Source organism: Aythya fuligula, chromosome 2 (genome assembly GCF_009819795.1).
Source record: "Aythya fuligula isolate bAytFul2 chromosome 2, bAytFul2.pri, whole genome shotgun sequence".
Classification (NCBI taxonomy): Eukaryota; Metazoa; Chordata; class Aves; order Anseriformes; family Anatidae; genus Aythya; species Aythya fuligula.
Genome location: NC_045560.1, coordinates 139,845,689 through 139,864,717, shown reverse-complemented (window position 1 = coordinate 139,864,717; position 19,029 = coordinate 139,845,689). Strand labels below are relative to the sequence as shown.

At 36.6% G+C, this 19,029-nt stretch overlaps 1 protein-coding gene across 1 annotated transcript in view; it reads right to left on the bottom strand.

Annotated features, from left to right (window-relative positions):
- The window catches only part of ZFPM2 (zinc finger protein, FOG family member 2), a 322,873-nt gene that overhangs the window by 101,840 nt on the left and 202,004 nt on the right, over positions 1-19,029 (bottom strand). The window contains exon 5 of the mRNA XM_032182033.1: positions 6,648-6,759. Coding sequence (XP_032037924.1) covers positions 6,648-6,759 — 112 coding nt within the window. The remainder of the gene's footprint in view (positions 1-6,647; positions 6,760-19,029) is intronic.

The window sequence follows — 19,029 nt, the reverse complement described above, 5'->3', positions numbered from 1 at the left end:
ACTGTTAAGGTATATTGCCCTCATAGAGATACTATTTTATGTAAGCATTATACACACGATCATACTTTTCCAGAGAAAAAACAAAACAAAACAAAACAAAACAAAAACTAATTTTTCAATGTTGTGGATAAAGAAATGTAAAACAAGCTCTTCCGTGGACTTTTGATACTAGGACGTGTTGCACACATTTTGATTAAAACAGTCAGTTGGCACACTGAAAGAACAACAAACTTCTGTAGCACCACGAAAGGCTTCAGCACATTGTTCAGCTAATGGAGGCAATCAGAGGGACTAGCAATCTTCCGGCAGATGCTGCCATTTTCTGACTGTCCACGTGGAACAGACTAAGTAAATTCGCAGAATTTGTACTTAATAATACGCATAAAAATGCCCCTTGCAATCTAAAATATGTGCCCCAAGTTAGCCTATGTCCTATTAAACAATTTGTTCCCTGACCCAAAACAAAATATACTCAGTTTCATGCAGCAGTGTTTAAACTCCTTATAATGTTTGACCTGTGTCAAACTTTGTCTCATTAGGGTCCCTCATGTTATATGTCTGTGGAGCAATGTACCATTACATCGCCTTAAGTTGAAAAAAAAAAAAAAAGAAAAAGGTATTTGCTGAGAAAAGAATGGTATCAAGGACCTCACAGAACAATTAAGAAAAGTAATTCTCTTTCACTGAAGAAAAAATTAAAAATCTTTCCGTTATAAAAACTGACTTTTCTTATATATTTAAAATATATATATGTAGACTCTTTATATGAACAATATTAATTAAAAATGACCTCCAGTTCTTAGTAGTAATTTCATGTAACATTGCTGCATTTGTATCTTTAAAGTGTGGTACATATAATAGCCAAATAACCACAAGCAGTCAGTTCCATATTTACTGACTTTTTTTAAGTCAACAACAGGGCAGGGCATACACGGGCAGCACTGGCAAAGCCGGCTGCCCAACTCCTGCTCTGCCCTCTCCTGTGCTCTGCCTTGCTTCTAGTTTCTTTCTATAAATTAGCTACATGACACAGTTTAGTGTGGGCAGCTGTCATTTTAACTAATCTCATCCCATAAATCCAACCTAGTAGGTTTGCTCTCTATTGTGATTGGAGAATGGACTTTTTTGGGCAGCTTTCAAAAGCAACATCTGTTGGAGCAGGCATCCAGTCCTGAGCTGTGTGGAGAAGCACTCGCCAGAATATTCCTCCCTCCCCCTCCTTGATTTTTGTGTTCACAAAAAGAAAATGAAAACGCTAACTTCTTGCCCTTAGGCAACATCCTCCCTCACCAGGACTTTGTTACAGTCTCTCCGTGAGCCCTGCCTGTGATTTCACTTGCAAGGGAACAGAGGATTTTTATGACATTTGATATCATGTGGCAATACCACTGGGGCAATTAACAGATCTAGACCCTAGAATTACTCACTCCTCATTTGGGAACCACACTGGGCTGAGGACATTTTTTTTCTCCTCCTGCATCCTCTCAGTAATAACAAAGGGCATAAACTACTCGGCAAGGCCAGGCAGAGAAGGAAATAACATCAGTAAATCACTAATGTAAATGCAAAACCAAACACCGCCTAACATGGCACAAAATGACAGGTGGCTCCAGAAGCAGTTGAGCTGCTGTTACCACTGGGGTGGTTGGTGGCCATCACCCCTATCCTATCCTATCCCACCCCATCCCATCCATCCCATCCCATCCCATCCCATCCCATCCCATCCCATCCCATCCCATCCCATCCCATCCCACCAGCCGTCCCTCAGCACCCAGCTGTCTCCCTCTGAACCATGGCTTGAAAAGCTGCCACCTTCTGCCAGTGCCCGGCACAAAGCTCAGCTGCCAGCTCCCACCCGAGCTGGAAGCATGCTTGGTGTTGTGCAACGCCACCAACCAGTCCCAGACATATATTCGAGATGTTGGTTTTCCTGCACAGAGTTATCCTGTGGTGCTCTGCAATCAATTACTGTTATACCACCATCATTAATAATTTTCTTAATGAAAATGATTCTGTTGATCTCCGTTGTATTTTAATTATCAGAGTTAAGCATAATTACACTGCAGCTCTGAGCTGGCATGTAGACTCCTTTAGGGCGCAATTTTGTTTTAACACACTGATAATGTAATTTTACATTGTGTCAGTTGTTTAGTTATTATCCAGTCGTACAATTCCGCTGTATTCCTGATAACAGATAATAACCTTAGCACCTCCTATATCCTGAAGTCATTTAAAAAGCAATATTGGAATTTCACAACTAGCTAACTTAATCGCCTTATGATTTTATAATTCCCACAGCTAAATATTTGTACAGGCACCCTGTTTTAACAATGCCACTAAACATACAGTATCCATACATTTCACATAAATGACTCAAATAATATCTATAAAAATGTCTGTTATATGGACATGGTTTTCAGTCTATGCAACTGCTTTCTTTACAGTTTCTATTCTTTTTGGTCTAAATTCCTTTTTTAAAATCCCTTTTGTCCCAGTGGAAGATTTGTAGTTAATACCCCTCCCAGACTGTCGAGGGGCTCCTGCTTCTGGTTCTAGAGAAGGTCTGGTGCACAATTCCGTTAAGCACAAATGTTTTTCAAGTGCATTGCGATGAACATACAGTTCCTGCATTAATACTTTCTACAAATGAATCTCCCTTGAATTACTGATACTCTGAAGCTTCTTTGTTGTCGTTGTCACTTGTTTATTTTAAAGATCAGATTCATAATTCTATATAAAGTACAGGTTCTAAAATCTGTCTCTAAAATTTGTCGTAGGACATCTCTTAAATTATTGAAATTGAATTGAAATTATTTTTGAAACACAACAGAAGTTTGATTTAAATATTAAAACAAAAAGAGCATGTCTTTTAAGTTTAATCATAGTTGTAAGTTTCCATGAAAAAGAATAGAATGGGATAAAGTCACATGGCATGAACAGCCAGCTTGCATCAGAGTTTGTAAAAAGCTGTACTAATACACTGTTTCTCCCTTTTCTGAATTGTCCTAGAACCAGTGAAATGCAGATATACTAACTACTGATAAAAATAAGTGATCCTGGGCTAAATACATTAATTTTAAATACCGATTATTTATTTCATAGCTATTCACTCTGGAAATGCTCTGATGGTTTTAAATAACCAATTTCTTAATCTAAGCATGTATATAGAGGACGATTTGGGATTCCACTGTAACAACACAGTAACGTAATCCTATGTATGTACATCATATATATATGTACACATATGCACACATACTTTCAGTGTTTGCTTACCTAGTGAAAATATTATCGAGAGTTTTGACGGCAAATAGGGAGTTACCTGGCCGGTTCAGATTCATTTTCAATAGGAACTACACAGCGGACTCCTCTTCTGGGATTGAAAATCTCCCTGTGATCATTCTGTATGCAGTACATGGCTGAGTAAGGTGGCTATAGCCTCTAGTGAACTGGAAGTCAGGCTGACATTCCTGTGCTCTTCTGAAAGATCTGGGGAAAATTATGTTCTCAAAGATTTCACTGTATTATTACAGCTAAAAGGAAATAGAGCATGCACTTCCAAGTCAACTGATTGACCAGTAACATGTACTTCTAGACAATTCACAAACTCATTTTCCTCTTAGAAATGTGCCAATTTACTCCACTCATCTCAGGTACAGTGAGAAAAACAGCTCCCAGGTGACCAAGTCTGCTACACGTACAATTCCACACATTTGTTCAGCTAATTGCTTTCAGAAATAACAATGTATTGCTAAACAAACTAACAAAAGTACTGTGTCCAGTTCTGGGCTCCCTGGTACAAAAAAAAAGACAGGGAGCTCCTGGAAAGATTCCAGCGGAGGGCCACATAGATGATACAGGGCCTGGAGCATCTTCCCTATGAGGAAAAGCTGAGATACCTGAGTCTGTTCATCCTTGAGAAGAGAAGACTGAGAGGGCATCTTACCAGTGTTTACAAATATCTTAAGTGTAGGAGACAGTGGGATTTGGCCAACCTCTTTTCAGTGGTTAGTGGGGACAGGACAAGAGCAGTGGTCACAAGATGGAGCACCAGTAGTTCCGCACCAACACGCGAAAGAACTTCCCAGTGAGGGTGACAGAGCACTGGAACAGGCTGCCCAGGGAGGTTGTGGAGTCTCCTTCTCTGGAGATATTCAAGGCCTGTCTGGACGCCTACCTGGGCAACCTGCTCTAGGGAACCTGCTTTGGCAGGGGGGTTGGTCCTGATGATCTCTGGAGGTCCCTTCCAACCACTACAAATCTTTGATTCTGTGATTCTGTGAAAATTATACACATACAACAACAAAATAACATCAAATTACAACTTCATGCCAGCTGACACTGTTTCATTACGAGGCATTGTAGGAGACAGAAAGCTAACACAAATCAATGCAATGTAATTTGGAATGATGAGATACAAATTGAAGGAAGAAACATTATTGTATTTATTTATTTTACCATCTTCTATTCGACATTGTTTTGTGATCCAAGCCAATTAATCTTTGTAGTACAAAAATCCCAGCAGGGCTCAAGGCAAGGGTAGGTGAACAGAACAGCCAGCTCCAAGTGAAAAGAGATGAACAGAATTCAGTGAAGGGACAACTTATTTCCCATATAAGTTTAGTCAAATTGAAGGGTTTAAACATCCATTTATAAATTAGGGTGCATATTTAGCCTCATCTATAGTTTTAATAGGCATCTGCATTGTGTGAATCAAGTTGTCACAGAATTTACCTTGAACACTGTATGACTGTCTCACAGTACCTTGATAAGCCAGTACTAAAACAACAAGCATTTCAGTGAGGCAAAATCCAGCACATTTGATTGAAAAGAACATTTATTTATTTATTTATTTATTTTAGATAGTACTGAACTGCAGAAAGTGTTAATTTAAAAAAAAAAATATCAATCACACGGCACTGAAACTGTCTAATGAATTAGTTGGTGTTTGTAAGGTACTTTGAAGATGAAAAGTCTTACTAGTATATATGTGCTCAATATTGTAATTACAGAAAGAATATAATACTTGATAAGACATCATCCTATGGGAATTTGTGGAAGCCGTATTTTGGAGTGAAAATAATTTCCCATTACATTAAAAATTTGTTGCAGAAAAGTTTGCCTGTGAACCACATTTATTACTATGAATAGCAAATTGCAGTTCAGTATTCAGGAGAAAAGCTTCCCTGTATTAGAGCACTTTGCAACTTCTTTCACCTGGGCAGCAATCAGAAGGAAGGGCAGCTCAACCCTTTTTAGATATGAGCCCAGTTCTCTAGTACTGCAGGTGTTTCAGGTTGCAGAATGAATGTGTTGGCATTCTGTAATTATAATAGAGAGAATTTATAAGACCCTGGTGTGCAACTCATTTTTAACATGCAAATTCCCTGTTTTCAGCGTTTCAACTTTCAAAGGCTTGTGGCAGTTTAAAAGCAATCCTCTTATAAGTGTATAAATTGCAATGATTATAGGAACAAGTTGTAATTGTTTCTAGTAAGTTTTTAGGAGTCTTTGATGTTATGATTAGTGTTTTGTATGTTAATATATTGATATGGGTGCTTATTTGCCTGGATGCTTGTACGCTGAAATGGTCACTAGGTTGCCTCAGCAAACAAATCTTTGATCTCAGTAGGTCTGTTTGGTTAGAAATAAAACCTAAAAGAAATTAAACAAGAACAGTGCATTTTCTGAAGTATTCACAAAGTGCTGAGATTGGTGATTGAAATACAAGGAAGGAAAGTCATAGTTTTGCAACCTGATCTTCAGCAGGAATGCCAAAAACAGCTGTACTAAATAAGTTATTCTTGTTCTGTGCATTCATTCAAGTGTTATTTTTAACATACTGTAATGATATCATAACTGCATTTTACAAAGCTTTCACAGTGACTGACCAAACAGTATGGTGCGTAGTCCCTCACACAATGGACTGAACTCAAGACTCTTTGAGTAAAGACAAAAGTCTCAAACCAAAGTAGCTTTTAGATGTGGTAGGTTAGACAAAGCATGTCTTGAAGGCCTTGTAAGAACTCATACTGACTTGAGCAAATCTCACATAAACAGACAACTAGCATAAGACAGAAATGATATGCATTCCCCTTAGCCAATGCATTACAGTGGAGCATCATCATACATGGGCTGGAATGTCAGAGGTTAAAACCCTGAAATCTATTTCCAGTTATCTTCTATTACCCTGCACACATGAAGTTTTATCATAGACGAATCAAGTTCAAATTCTCCTTATAAAGGATAATTTCAGATAGGAATCTATAATGTAATGTAACATGGAGAAATGCTATCTGCTATGTCCTATAAAATGTTACTGCATTCACCTATTTAAAGTGTATAGATTTTACTGAGGTTTGCCAAGAGGCTCTAGTTCTCAGAGGGAAATGGGTAGTAAGTCACATCAGCTGACATCCTTCTGTGTTTATAAAACAGTAAGTACAGTACAGACACCATGTGGTGTTTTTATACCATTAAAAGAAAAGAAAAAAAAAAAAAAGCATAACAAGAACATGGTAGCAAAAACAGAATGAAAACTATTCCACTTAAAGGAAAACAAACTAGTCCATTGTCATGTTATGCAACAGGTATATTTTTGCATCAATACCCAGCACAAGAAAGTAGAGCAAAAATCAGTTTGTGTTTACCTTTGCTGTACACAATGCAGTTGTTTTTGTTGTCTTCTACTCCTTGCCAAGTCACATCCAGCAACCACTTGGGGCCAGCAGTCAGTACCATAGGGACCGAAGCCTTTGTCTTCTGTAGGAAGGATGATAACAAACAGATGCCATTTGCTTGCCTTGATTAAGAACTTGAATAATAATAGTAATAATCATTTTATTTACCAACAACAAAATCTCCAAACCCATAAGGTTATTTGCCAAGGTCTTATTCCACTGCCTCGGGATTTTTTTTTTCTTTTCTTTTTTTTTTTTTTTTTTTTTTTTTAAGACATAAGCAGTAAGCTTTGGTTCTTTCATTGATTGAATGGTGAAACTGTTATCAAGGATTTTTCTGAATGATATTGGATCAGATCTCCAAGATTAAGCAGATCTCTGGTGGCTGTGAATTATAAAGGGAATGCAGATGACTTTCACAGCAAAGAACCAACTGTTTAGAAGTGAACTTTAGACACATTGTACTTCATTATCAGCAGGATCTCACTATTTCCTGAAACAGACAGGAAAGAATTTAAAGAATCAGTATCCATTTCAAAGATCTGTCCTGGGTAACATCTGTATTATCATAGGAAATAGTTCTGAATGGATAATGGAATTTTTCCCCTTTTGTGAGCTGTTGATGTGTGATTTTAGTAACTCTAAAATAATAATAATAATGCTAATGACTCAGTACACTTTGTCTCCAAAAAGACTGTAAAATAAATTGTATTAACGAATTCAAACACACAGAAGTATAACATCCATTGCACCTGGAAGGCTTACAGGCAAGGAGATGCACATTTATCGAAACCATCTCCTGTGTATATTTTAGATACCATAATTAGAGACTTTTGTATTTGAGGAGACAAGGCAAAGAGCTCAAACTTCTTTACACGTAGCTCCTTTTGCTAATCAAATGGCAAAAAAAGCTGTGTCTGATCCTGAATTTTTTCTTCAGTAAGTGGCGCTGAAATGCCACTTAGACATTCAGCATTCACGGTTCTTTTTCTCTGTATCAAACATAAAACCACACAAAAAAAAAAGTAAAACAATCACCACAAAACTTCTACTTACTTATTTATTTATCTATTTTATTTATTTATTTATTTATTTATTTATTTATTTATTTATTTATTTTAATCCAGGATATAATTCTCTTTAAGACTTTCCAGCTTTTTAAGAGATTTGATTATTCTTCATTCCATCAATAATTCCAGTTGGCTAGATTCTATTGGTGATATGCTGTATGAGTAAATGAGTTAACATTTTTGAGATAAATGAAAGCATATTTTCACATTCCAGATGCATCAGCCATATATATCATCTGTGACTATTCTAGAAATCACAGAATCACACAATTGTAGATGCAGCGAAGTATACGTGTTACCACATAACATGCTATATTCCCATGAAAATAAGACATAATTTAAACTTTTCACTTACATAAGATAAAATTCATAATATTACATAAGGTTAACTTCATGATCTTATATAATAATATATTTAATATAACACTATATGTTGATATTTTTGAAAAGATGATGAAAGAAAGGTATTGAAAGTCACAGTTTCTCATATTTTTCAGTTGATTTTTGATCTGTTTCTTCACTAATACTGTTTTATCAAATGTAGTATCTATTGTTTAATTTGCATTCATATTTTTCATTTTTCATGCTGATGTTTTTGCATAAGTCATACTTCTATATAAACTACATGACATTCTCAATCTTTCAGAAGTTTGGGAAGAAACAAATATGAAAGGAGAATTAAATTAGTAAAAAAAGGTAAAAGCTAGTGCCAACACAACTATCTACAGTAAAAATTCTGAAAACAGAGACATGCTATGTCTCAATTGCATTTCATACCCGAAGCTGCAGAAAGTGTGTTTGCATGTGTGCAGTATTACCAGAGTAATCCCTACCTACTGCATACCTTTGGAATCTGGATTTAAAACTCTGTTCTAATTGGTTGGGTAAGAAGCCTTTTTTTTTTTTTTTTTTTTTTCCAGTGTTCTTAAGTTCATATATAAACTATCAAGAAGCCTGAGATTGCCAATTATGAAATCAGTGCAAATTATTTACATATGGGCTGCTCAGAAAATAAATGATAAGAATGAGGCATGAACTGAAAAAGAAATACAAGGAATAAAATGAAAGGTAATCAAAATATCATTTTGGTATCCTAGTATAGAGAAGCCTAGATTGTAGTGTCATTTACACCAAAACAGCATAAGGCTGCTATTGAGACAAGGAAGAGTGACTATTCTTCAGAGATCTGAGAATCATGCCTACACTAAATACAAGCTTTAGCACAACCACAAGAGCAACCATGACTGCATAGCAATAAGGAAGAGGAGAGCCAGGGCATGTTCCCACCACAGGCTAAATTTCTCCACTTACCATTTCAGTCTAGTCTTTAACATGGCTTTTGCGCTTGTATGTGCTCTCAGTCTCTGGTAATTCCAAGTGCAATCAACCAATAGTGCAATACTATCCAGGCAGTAGACTTTCCAAAATATGCCATAAATTATTCAGACATTCAAACAAGTTTATTTTTTAAGTTGGAGGGAAGGGCAGGGAAGGGCAGGGCAGGGAAGGGCAGGGAAGGGCAGGGAAGGGAAGGGAAGGGAAGGGAAGGGAAGGGAAGGGAAGGGAAGGGAAGGGAAGGGAAGGGAAGGGAAGGGAAGGGAAGGGAAGGGAAGGGAAGGGAAGGGAAGGGAAGGGAAAGGACGAGATCACTGCCCCATTTTCTGCTAGACAACATGATGAGCCCAGGCTGGTGCCTCATCCATTCTGATATGAAGAAGGTAGAGCGAGCACCAGCACTCAGGATGCATGTCCACTTTGCTGTCCCCTGTTTACAGGGTTTTTTGGAACTTAAAGAACTACAAGGAGATCACTAAATTAGCTTCCAGGTCAGCTTGGCAGTAAAGCTTGTAATCAGTCCAGCAGCTGTGAATGTTCACTAGGCACCACAGATAGGCTGGAGGAGAAACGGGGTGTTTCATCTCACAGCTTCACTAGTCCAGAAGAGCCAGTGGACACCTCAAAAGAATTTCCCACTCTCCGATAGCTCTGCTTCCAAGCTGTATAGATATGTAAATAAATTTCTAATATGAAAGCAAAACTTCACAAGGCCCTGGCTGCTTGTAAAGCTTGGCAGCTCCACTAAGGGATATGGGCAATGGCTTCTCTTTGAAGTAGCTCAGAGGCGTATTGTGTGAGCTGTAAGATGAGTCAGGATCACCACAGCAGTTCTTGGGGTCTGGCATCCTGTGAGGTTCATATGTTCATAGGAGGTGTTCATCACTAACAAAGGCTTGCTCTTCTTGTGGCTTATTACATAGTAAGAATTGAAGAAAGCTTGCTGATTCAGGAAAGGCCATTTCCCTAAAATGGTTAAAATGAAAAGACCCCAGCCCAAGATAACAAGAAGCTATGGTTAAATCAGTCATGCCTTTATCACCTCAAGATTAGACTACTGCAATGCGCTATACCTGAGGCTACATTTTAAATCCATTTGAAAGCTGAAGCTGGTGCAGAATGCAGCAACCCGCTTGTAAAGCAGGATATCGTGCTTTGAGCACATTACACCAGTGCTTTTTAATCTGCACTAAGTGTCTGTGGGATTTAAGGCACTGGTTACAACCTGTGAAGCCTGGGACCTGTCTATCTGAGACACCTGATTGAGACCTGCTAGGTGCTTTGCTCCAACCTCACAACCACAACTGATATCCACCAAGTGAGGCATGTAAAAAAGGTCTTTCATGGCTTGAAAATTGGCAGGGCAAAATGTTCTTCATGACAGGTCTCTACTTGTGAGTCGCCATCCCACTTGAATTGAAGTATGCTAATGTTCTCAGAGAGTACTATGAAGATCACCCTGTAATTCATAAGTATTTGTTTTACTGTAACATTTAGTTGGTCATTCCCAAAATAGGGGTGGGAATGGGAGGGTGGAGAGCTTCAACTAATTCATGCTATATTTTTTGCAGTGCTATTATGAACATCTCCATCTTAAGAAGGGTACCTTAAAAAATGCAGTTGCAATATTCTTGCTTTCTTGACAAAGCAGCAAGAATATTACAACTGCTTAAAAAATAAGACTTTAAAAAACAAAATTGTATTTCTCTCTCCAAAAGAACTGCTGCAAACTGCTACAAAGCTCACCAGAACATCATCTGCTAACAGAGGTGTCCATGGGGCCATACAACAGGCACCTCAAATTTTGGAAACAGGGGCATATCATAAAGCTGCAATATCATTCACTGCTCTGTGTTAGGTAAATGTATGCTCTACACTTGAATAATTTTCTCTTGAAAATGCAATTTCTGCTAATGTCTTCATACATGCCATAACCAGACAACTTTGACAAGGACAAACAGGGTCAAAATTGTGATTTCTCAGGGAACAATTAGAATCAGCTAATGAGGATAAAAGTGGTCAGACAGGCATCCGCTTTTTACTAACCTTTGAAGCAACTGGACAAACAAGGGAGGTAACCCTCAATAAATGTTTATATTCAGTCAAGAGGTTAATGGAGATAAAAATAGCCATCACAGAGGGCTGAAAATAGTTTTGCACTCTAGCTAAAAGGAATCAGTGCTGACAAGGTAACTTTAGATGGGGTCTTCCCTGAAAAGGTTTCTAACATATGATGTGTGTGGCCTGGCAAAAACTCGAGGAAAGCCCCACATTGAAGGGAAATATGGTACGAGCAAGTTGTTTGAAATCATTTAAATTCTGATGTCAAATGCCTATCATTGCTAGCTGCTTCCTAAGAATCTGTGCCAGAGGAAGAAATAGGTACTAAGCTGATGTTCAGTGAGTCTCTGTGATATAACTACCCTGTTCCAGGCATAACTTTCCAAAAAGTGTTTAATGTTATTTAAGGAGATGGACTGTTCATTGAAAAATCACTGCATTTCTATCTTCACCTAATTTTTTCTTTTAAAATGACAAAACTACCTCTTTGAAGTACTCTTGCCAAAACAGAGACAAACTGCTGGAGACTTAAGATACTCAAGGGCTTTGCTTCTAATTTCTTCTGGTTCCCACAAACAGATTTTGTAAAACTTCCAAAGAGTCTGCATTCCCATAAATGATAAAACATTACCAAAATATCTTCATGACCTTGTAGAAAATTCTAATGCCCCACAGTGCAGTTTTACTTTCAATAGCCAATTAAAAAAATGATTGTACTGGAAGGAGAGCTGTAAATATACCTCAGGTGACTTCATATATGTGTCTGCTATACAAAAACACCAGTTAATACACACAGGGAGGTTTCTGCTTTGAAATTCATTTTAAATTCAGTTTGATCATCACAGGGTTGACGTATCTTCTGACATGCTGAATTTGCAGAACATCCCCTCTCAAGAGGTTAAATTGACCTTTGGTGGTCACCACACTCAATACAGCAAAACTTTATAAGCTCATCAAATCAGTGCAGTTGGGAAGGTCTTCTAAGAGGTCATTCTGGACTGAGTAACAGAAGAGATTTGCATAGGTCTCAAACTATCTCTAATTAATTAATATTTGTTCCAAGACGTCTTTGAATAACAAGAAGGGTGCTAACTCCACCATATCACCTCAAACTTACATTGACTCTCTTCATGTATTTCTTCAACACAATTGGTTAAAAAAAACATTAGAAAAGGCCATCATAAGACAAAGCCATCCAAACAATCCAGTGGACAAACAGACTTAGTCACATTTTTGTGGAGCTAGGTCCACAAACATGTGCAGTTAGCTGGACCATCTTTCAGTTTCTATTTCTGCAGCTTTCCTGAAGGTCTTCTCTTTTTCCAACAAGGATTCAGTCTTAGAATAATATTTATCTCAAGGGCTGCCAGTCAAGGCCTATGACAGCACTCCATGGTGCCCCAGCTTTCTCTGCTAGACATGTGAAGGCAACTCCTCTCTATTCACATGAGATTTGAGATGTGGGGAAGATTTCAGTGTCATGGTTCCATGCCAATGATAAACATCACCAATTAAAGCAAAGAAATTTCAGGTTCCACCTAACCTGGAATTGTAAAATTACACTGGAATTTTAGTTTTCACAACACCCTCCCACACTACTATGTCTGTCAGTGAGATCCTAAATGCAAGAGAAATTTTATAACTGTTTTAGTTACTACTTCACAACTTTACGGGATCCCTTGTTTCAGAGGACTGTTTGAGTATCATTCTGTGTTTACAGATAGATGAAGAGTACATGCGCCTGTTTACCTGCACAGATGTACCTGGTGTTCTGCCATGCTAACTGGACAAAGGAAGATGAACAAATTGTTGCCTGTGATGGGCCATGAAACTAGTGATGGAGAAAAGGAGGAGTCAATGGGACTTCCCAGGATCTTGGACAAGGCAGGCATGACAAAGTCCTTATGCCTTTTTCTACCCAGGACTCTAGATTCTTGTTATGTAGCACTGGAAGTTAACACAGCAGTACTGCATCTGCAGACCAGCAGGTTGTGAAACAGCTTGTATCACTCTTGGTCTATATATTACATTTTACATTTGGCTATTTATTTGGGGATTTCTCTTATCTGCACAGGCAGTCTCTTTATTTCTTCACCTTTATTTTTTGTGGTGATAGTAGAAGAAAGATAGTTGGTAGTATCTGAAGAGTCTGTAGAAAAAAACAAAGCCTTTAAATGGTTCAAACACAAACAAACAAACAGACAAAAATAAAACAAAACATAACAAAGACTCCAGAAAAAAAATCAGAAAAAAAAAAAGAAAGAAAAAGAAATGTACACACAGATGGAATCCCAAAAGACAGCTGGGATTCCCTGCAACTGAGAAGCCCTGGTGTTTACCCCAAGAGATCATCACTTGTCAAGTGACAAAGCTGAACATACATTTTACCATACATCCATCCACAAAAACTCACAAAGAGCAAAGAAAATATTCAAACAAAAAAGATACACCCTAGGTCTATTAATATTTTCCAACACTTGTCATGACTTCGATATGATTCCAAATTATTTATTAATATCAAACATGCCTGGTGAAAAATGTCCTTAATGCAAGCTAAATGAATGATAAATATTGAGATCATTTTGTTACCTATCTGGAATGCATCTTTTTCAAATCTAAAAAAAAAAAAAAAAAAAAGCAAATCTAATCTCACCATAATTTAGGTATAAAATAATGGCCATCAAAAAAGCAACCTTAGCTTGTTCTATATAATCTGAAGATAAGGATTCAGTAAATAATGGTATTGCTGTGATATTTTTATAGAATTCTAATTGCAAAGCTCAGCACTGAATTAGAAGCTTTTGGAGGGCTGGAAATATAATTTCAAGCCATACTTGCATTCTGCAGATCCAGGGCTGTAGAAGCACAGCTTAGCTTCCTGGAGCTGTGCATGGAGGCTATTCTTTCCTTCAGTCCCAGCAGTGGTTCTCCTCAAACATGCCATGTGCCAAGGCTTCAGTGGAGACTTATGAGAGCACATTCATACTTCACTTCCCTCTTCCTGCATTTTGAGAAGCCTAACATGGCCAGGATCAGGATATTCAGGGTCTACTCATAAAACACTAACCCTTATGCTTAATATATCAAATATAGAGTGATGTTCCACTCTCCTAAATTCAGACAGGTATTAATGGAAGAATAATGGAGATTCATGTAAAAAGTTTATGAGTGTAAAATGCTGTTAAGATCGGTCACTCAAACTTATAAATTGAGCAAAATAAAGAAATATATATATATATTTTAAATACAAATTTAATGTAAAAAAACTATATATATACATATATAAATATATATATATATAAATATATAAATATCTGGGATACTTTTGGAATGTATATTCAAAGTCTTCCCCAGAACTATGAAAGTTTAAAATACTTAATCTGTAGCTTGAACCACAAATCTTGGACAACAGGTCCCAGATGAGTGTTCAAGGAGATTCCTTCTGTGGCCTGTCATTTGGTCCTGGAGGATGTGACAACCAAGGAACAGGAATGCGAAAGACAGAAACTCTCTGAACACTCACTTATTGAGCTTCCCCCTCCCTTACTGCCCAAGTTGATGTGCTTTATAACTGGCCCTTCCATTCTAAATAGTCTCTTCACACTGGCTTCACAGCTGCTCCTCTCCTGCCCTGTCCTCCTACCTTTGTCTTTCCTCCATTTCATATATACCCATCTAACTATGTCTAGACAACTCTTCTTTTTCCCAAAGACCACTGGAAGGATGGCAACGTATTTTGCTATCACTCCTCCAATGACTTTTTGGTTGTATTTCCCCTATTACTCTCTGTTTAGTTCTTTTGATTCTTTGGGAAAGCAGTATATACACTGTATGGTTATAGTTATACATACTTGCAGCAGGAAACTACATTCTTAGTTGATGCTGTGATTATCATTAATATAATTAGCAAGGATGGATCTTCTGTAACATAGTGAAGTGCTAAACAAATTATCTGAGTTCTGGTAAGTTGATACCAGTGAGTAGCATGTACATGCAATTGTGTCTTAGTGCTCTGGTACTGCCATGGGTGTTGAACCTTTCCGTTTTACTTTGAAGTCGAATACTTTTGCTAATACTATTTCACAGATGACATGCACCTGTACAGATGAAATCAGACTACATATAACTTATCTTTAGACAAGATATAATGCAATGCTGCTTGCACACTTTCACCCTGAATTATCACTACATTCTTCCTACTGGGTTAATTTCCATGTTGTAAATTATTGCCTACACTGAGAATTAGGTCTTTGTTTCTAGCAATGAGACCATTTGCCAGTAAATGATTTTCAAGTGAATTTGCTTGAGCATGAATCCTTTAACTTTTGTTAAACATCTTTCGCATTAAATAGATGAGTACTCCACTCAGTAAGGTTTAGCAGCACATTTGCAAACATCTAACTTAAACTGGATGGGCTGAGATTAAATTCTGGGATGTACAGTCAACAGTTTTTATCTTTTGTACTTTTATGTTTTTATACTAGAATGTATAATTTAAACCATCATTTCCAGAAGTTCAAATTTCATATATATAAGAATTTATTTTTATCTGAGGAAACCACAAAAATACAAAAATAAAGAGAGATGCAGAAGCCCTCTATAAACTCTCCATTACATGTGACTGTAAATTAGTTATTAGTTATAGATTCTGCTTATTATATTTTATTATTACTTTGTCTGTAACTGAAAACAGAGGTTGTATATTTCACTTTAGAAAAGTTAATGTTCTTATCATGGAAAGTGAATAAGTGCTTTAGCAGTGGTAAAAGATAATATTGCTTAATTTCTTTCTTTTTTTTTTTTTTCCAAAACTAGAAAGATAGAAAATAAAATATTCTCCACACATAACCAAACAATATGTTTAATAAATAATCCAGTGGAGCTCTATTAGGATTATATTTCCAATGAATATTGAGGCCTTTTATAAAATACTTGTTTAATACGAAGGTATTTTAGTCGATGGATTAGGTATTATAACGTAATTCTCTTGATGATATGTGACACAATACTTGAGCTTCAGTGTTACACACACAGACAAAATATTACATAAATTCCTACTCAATTAATTTGGAATAGAAATAGGAGACAAAAAGTATTCTGTGCTTTTCTTCCCAATTTTGAAAATATTTTTCTGTACGTTTTTATTAAGTATTTATATAGAGAGATCTTTACCAACAGGAAACATGTTAGTTTAAGTAACAACGTAAATCCAATATACAGTCCTCTGCGCAAGTTTCAAAACTAGGTTTTATATTTGTTAAGACAGCATAATCATTTAAGATATGTTTAATGCACGATTCAACAACCAGAAGTCTATGTGTATGACTTTGATTAATTATTTTTAGTTCAGTTAAAACATCACAGTTTATCTCATTTTAAGATTATCCTTGACATATTTAGAAATCCAAATGCAGATTTTATTGCCCACACCTATCCCCGATGGTGCTAATGGACTAGACATAATGAATCATTCTAATTTGGATGAAAGGACCACACAACATTGTGGTAGTCCTTTAGAGAATTAAGGCTCAATTCTGATCTTCCAGACTTATGAATGCGTTTTTTGGATTAGGCCGCATATCTGTACATCTGTTGAGTCTCAAGGGGTGTATACTCAGCTAAGTATTCTGACCTTCCAATGTACTGTATCAAATGTGTGGCCATGGGATATGAAAGGATATGATTACAACTGTATTTTAACACTGATTTCATATATAATTATGGGGTAAAACCTAATTCCTCCTTACATCTTCATGCAGAAAATTCCAACACTATTAAGCAGTCACAAGGATATTTTTTACCCAGAGAGTATCATAGTAAATGGAAGAAACTGAGCCACCCACCCAGAATAACATAAAATCGTCTTCTTGATGTAAAATCAAGGACAATCTTCCTAAGAATACCTTTAAAATCAGCTAATTTTGTCCATTAAAAAAAAAAAAAAAAAAAAAAAAAAAATTTAAATTATCATCTGTGAGTGTGCTGCTGCTTGGTACACTGCTGCATTGCGAATGATTCTTGACTGCTTATGGTAAAAATAAACTAGAACAAGGTTTCATCTGTGATTTTCAATATTACTCAATGCTTTCTTGTTTACAGGTAATAAGGAGAGGAATTAACTTACACACATATAAATATTGATGCAAAAGTTTATAAAGAATTAGAATTTTGGATTATTCTCTATTCACTTCTGAGTACAGTTTCTATTTCCTGGTTTATCAAAGGTAGAGGTTTATAATGTTTCCTTTAACTGGTTAAAATTTTGTAAAACACATGTAATATTTTCATGTAAAAATAAAGATAAAAATAAATATTCTACTGAAACTCTCTTCTTACATATCATTAGTGGAAAAAAAAAATATAACAATATAGATTTCATAAGGAAAATAGTTTAATAGAAAGCTCTCATCTAAGTTACTTCAGTGCACTGATTATATGCAGCATGACGAAGAGCTGCAACAATGCACGTTTACATTTAAAAAAAAGAAGTTGTAAAGGAATGGGTGAAGGTCCTTCACTGGGACGGGAGATAATGATGGAAAGTCCAGCAGCAGAACTGGTGAACGAGGGGTTCTGGTTCCAGCAAGACTCAACAAACAGCTCAGATCAGAATCTAAAGTGCAGGAAAACAGCCTGTAGCTTCGAGATTAGCTTTCTCACACTATTCCTGAGTTAAGCCAGTACAAACATCATCATGAATGCATAATTATGATTATGCACTACACTACGCATAATAGATCTTAAAATCTGGAAACAAAGAAGTAGTGTAGGAATGCTATTTTCAGGCTTTTGGTTTTGAAGACAATGGAGCTGGGTGTAAGGGTAAAAGACTTTCTAGAAGTAAAAACTGTTCCAAAATAATATATTTTACTTGGAGAATTAATTTATATACTTATGAAGCATTTACACATAAAAGGAGGACTAAAAGGAAGGCAGGGACCTAGTGTTATGCTTATAACTTGAAAATAACAATGAATAAAACCCACCCCCCTCCCGTTTCTTCATAGTTTAGGAACTCAAAAAAGTAAATTATCACTTGGACCAAATAACAATAGACAAAGAAGCTGACAGCTTGGCAAGTTTACTTAAAGGATGCTTTCCTCAGTTTAAAAAAAAAGAAAGGGGGTGGGGGGGGGCGATTTTTTGAAGTTCTATGCACCAAGAAATTACTATGAACTGACATTTGTTTCAGGGACTGATGAATATACACAGACTGGTATCCCAGGTTTAAATGTGGGTATTGATATAGGGTGATGCAGCTTGTTCAGCTTGCTGAAAGTGAACTGAAGGATCCATTTCACTTACATGTATAGATACAGCAAAAATTAATGGAATAGATGGGTACATTTATGGTCACAAAATATAGGTGTCGAACTCCTGCCAGTCCCCATTCTACAATTTCAGCTGCTCAAACCACACCGGCTCAGTTCTCTAAAAGGACCCCTCCTGAGCTGAAGTCTCTGTTTAGGATCCTAAGTCCAAGCAAAGGTCCCCAAATGGAAATAGGCAAACTTTCAAAAGTAGGGAGCATCCAGAAGAGTAACAAATTTACACCCAGTTCATAAGAGGCAAGTTTTTTGTTTGTTTGTTTATTTTCTCCTATGAAATAAAAACTCATAGCATATGATAGGAACCAAGCTGCGTTGTGGACTGAATTTAAGTAATTGGAGATCTGTTCCACTGTTAGTTTGGACCAGTGTCACAAATAATGATTTTTAATTCAACAATGTAATTTTTCCTTTACCATTTCAAAGAAAATCAAATCAGATCCCTTCTTCTTCCAATAAAATTTCCAAATCAATTTTCATACACCTGATCAAAGGAAAAAAGAAAAAAAAAAAAGGGTTTCCAAATGTTTTTAGTACTTCAATACCCAAGTGAAGTCA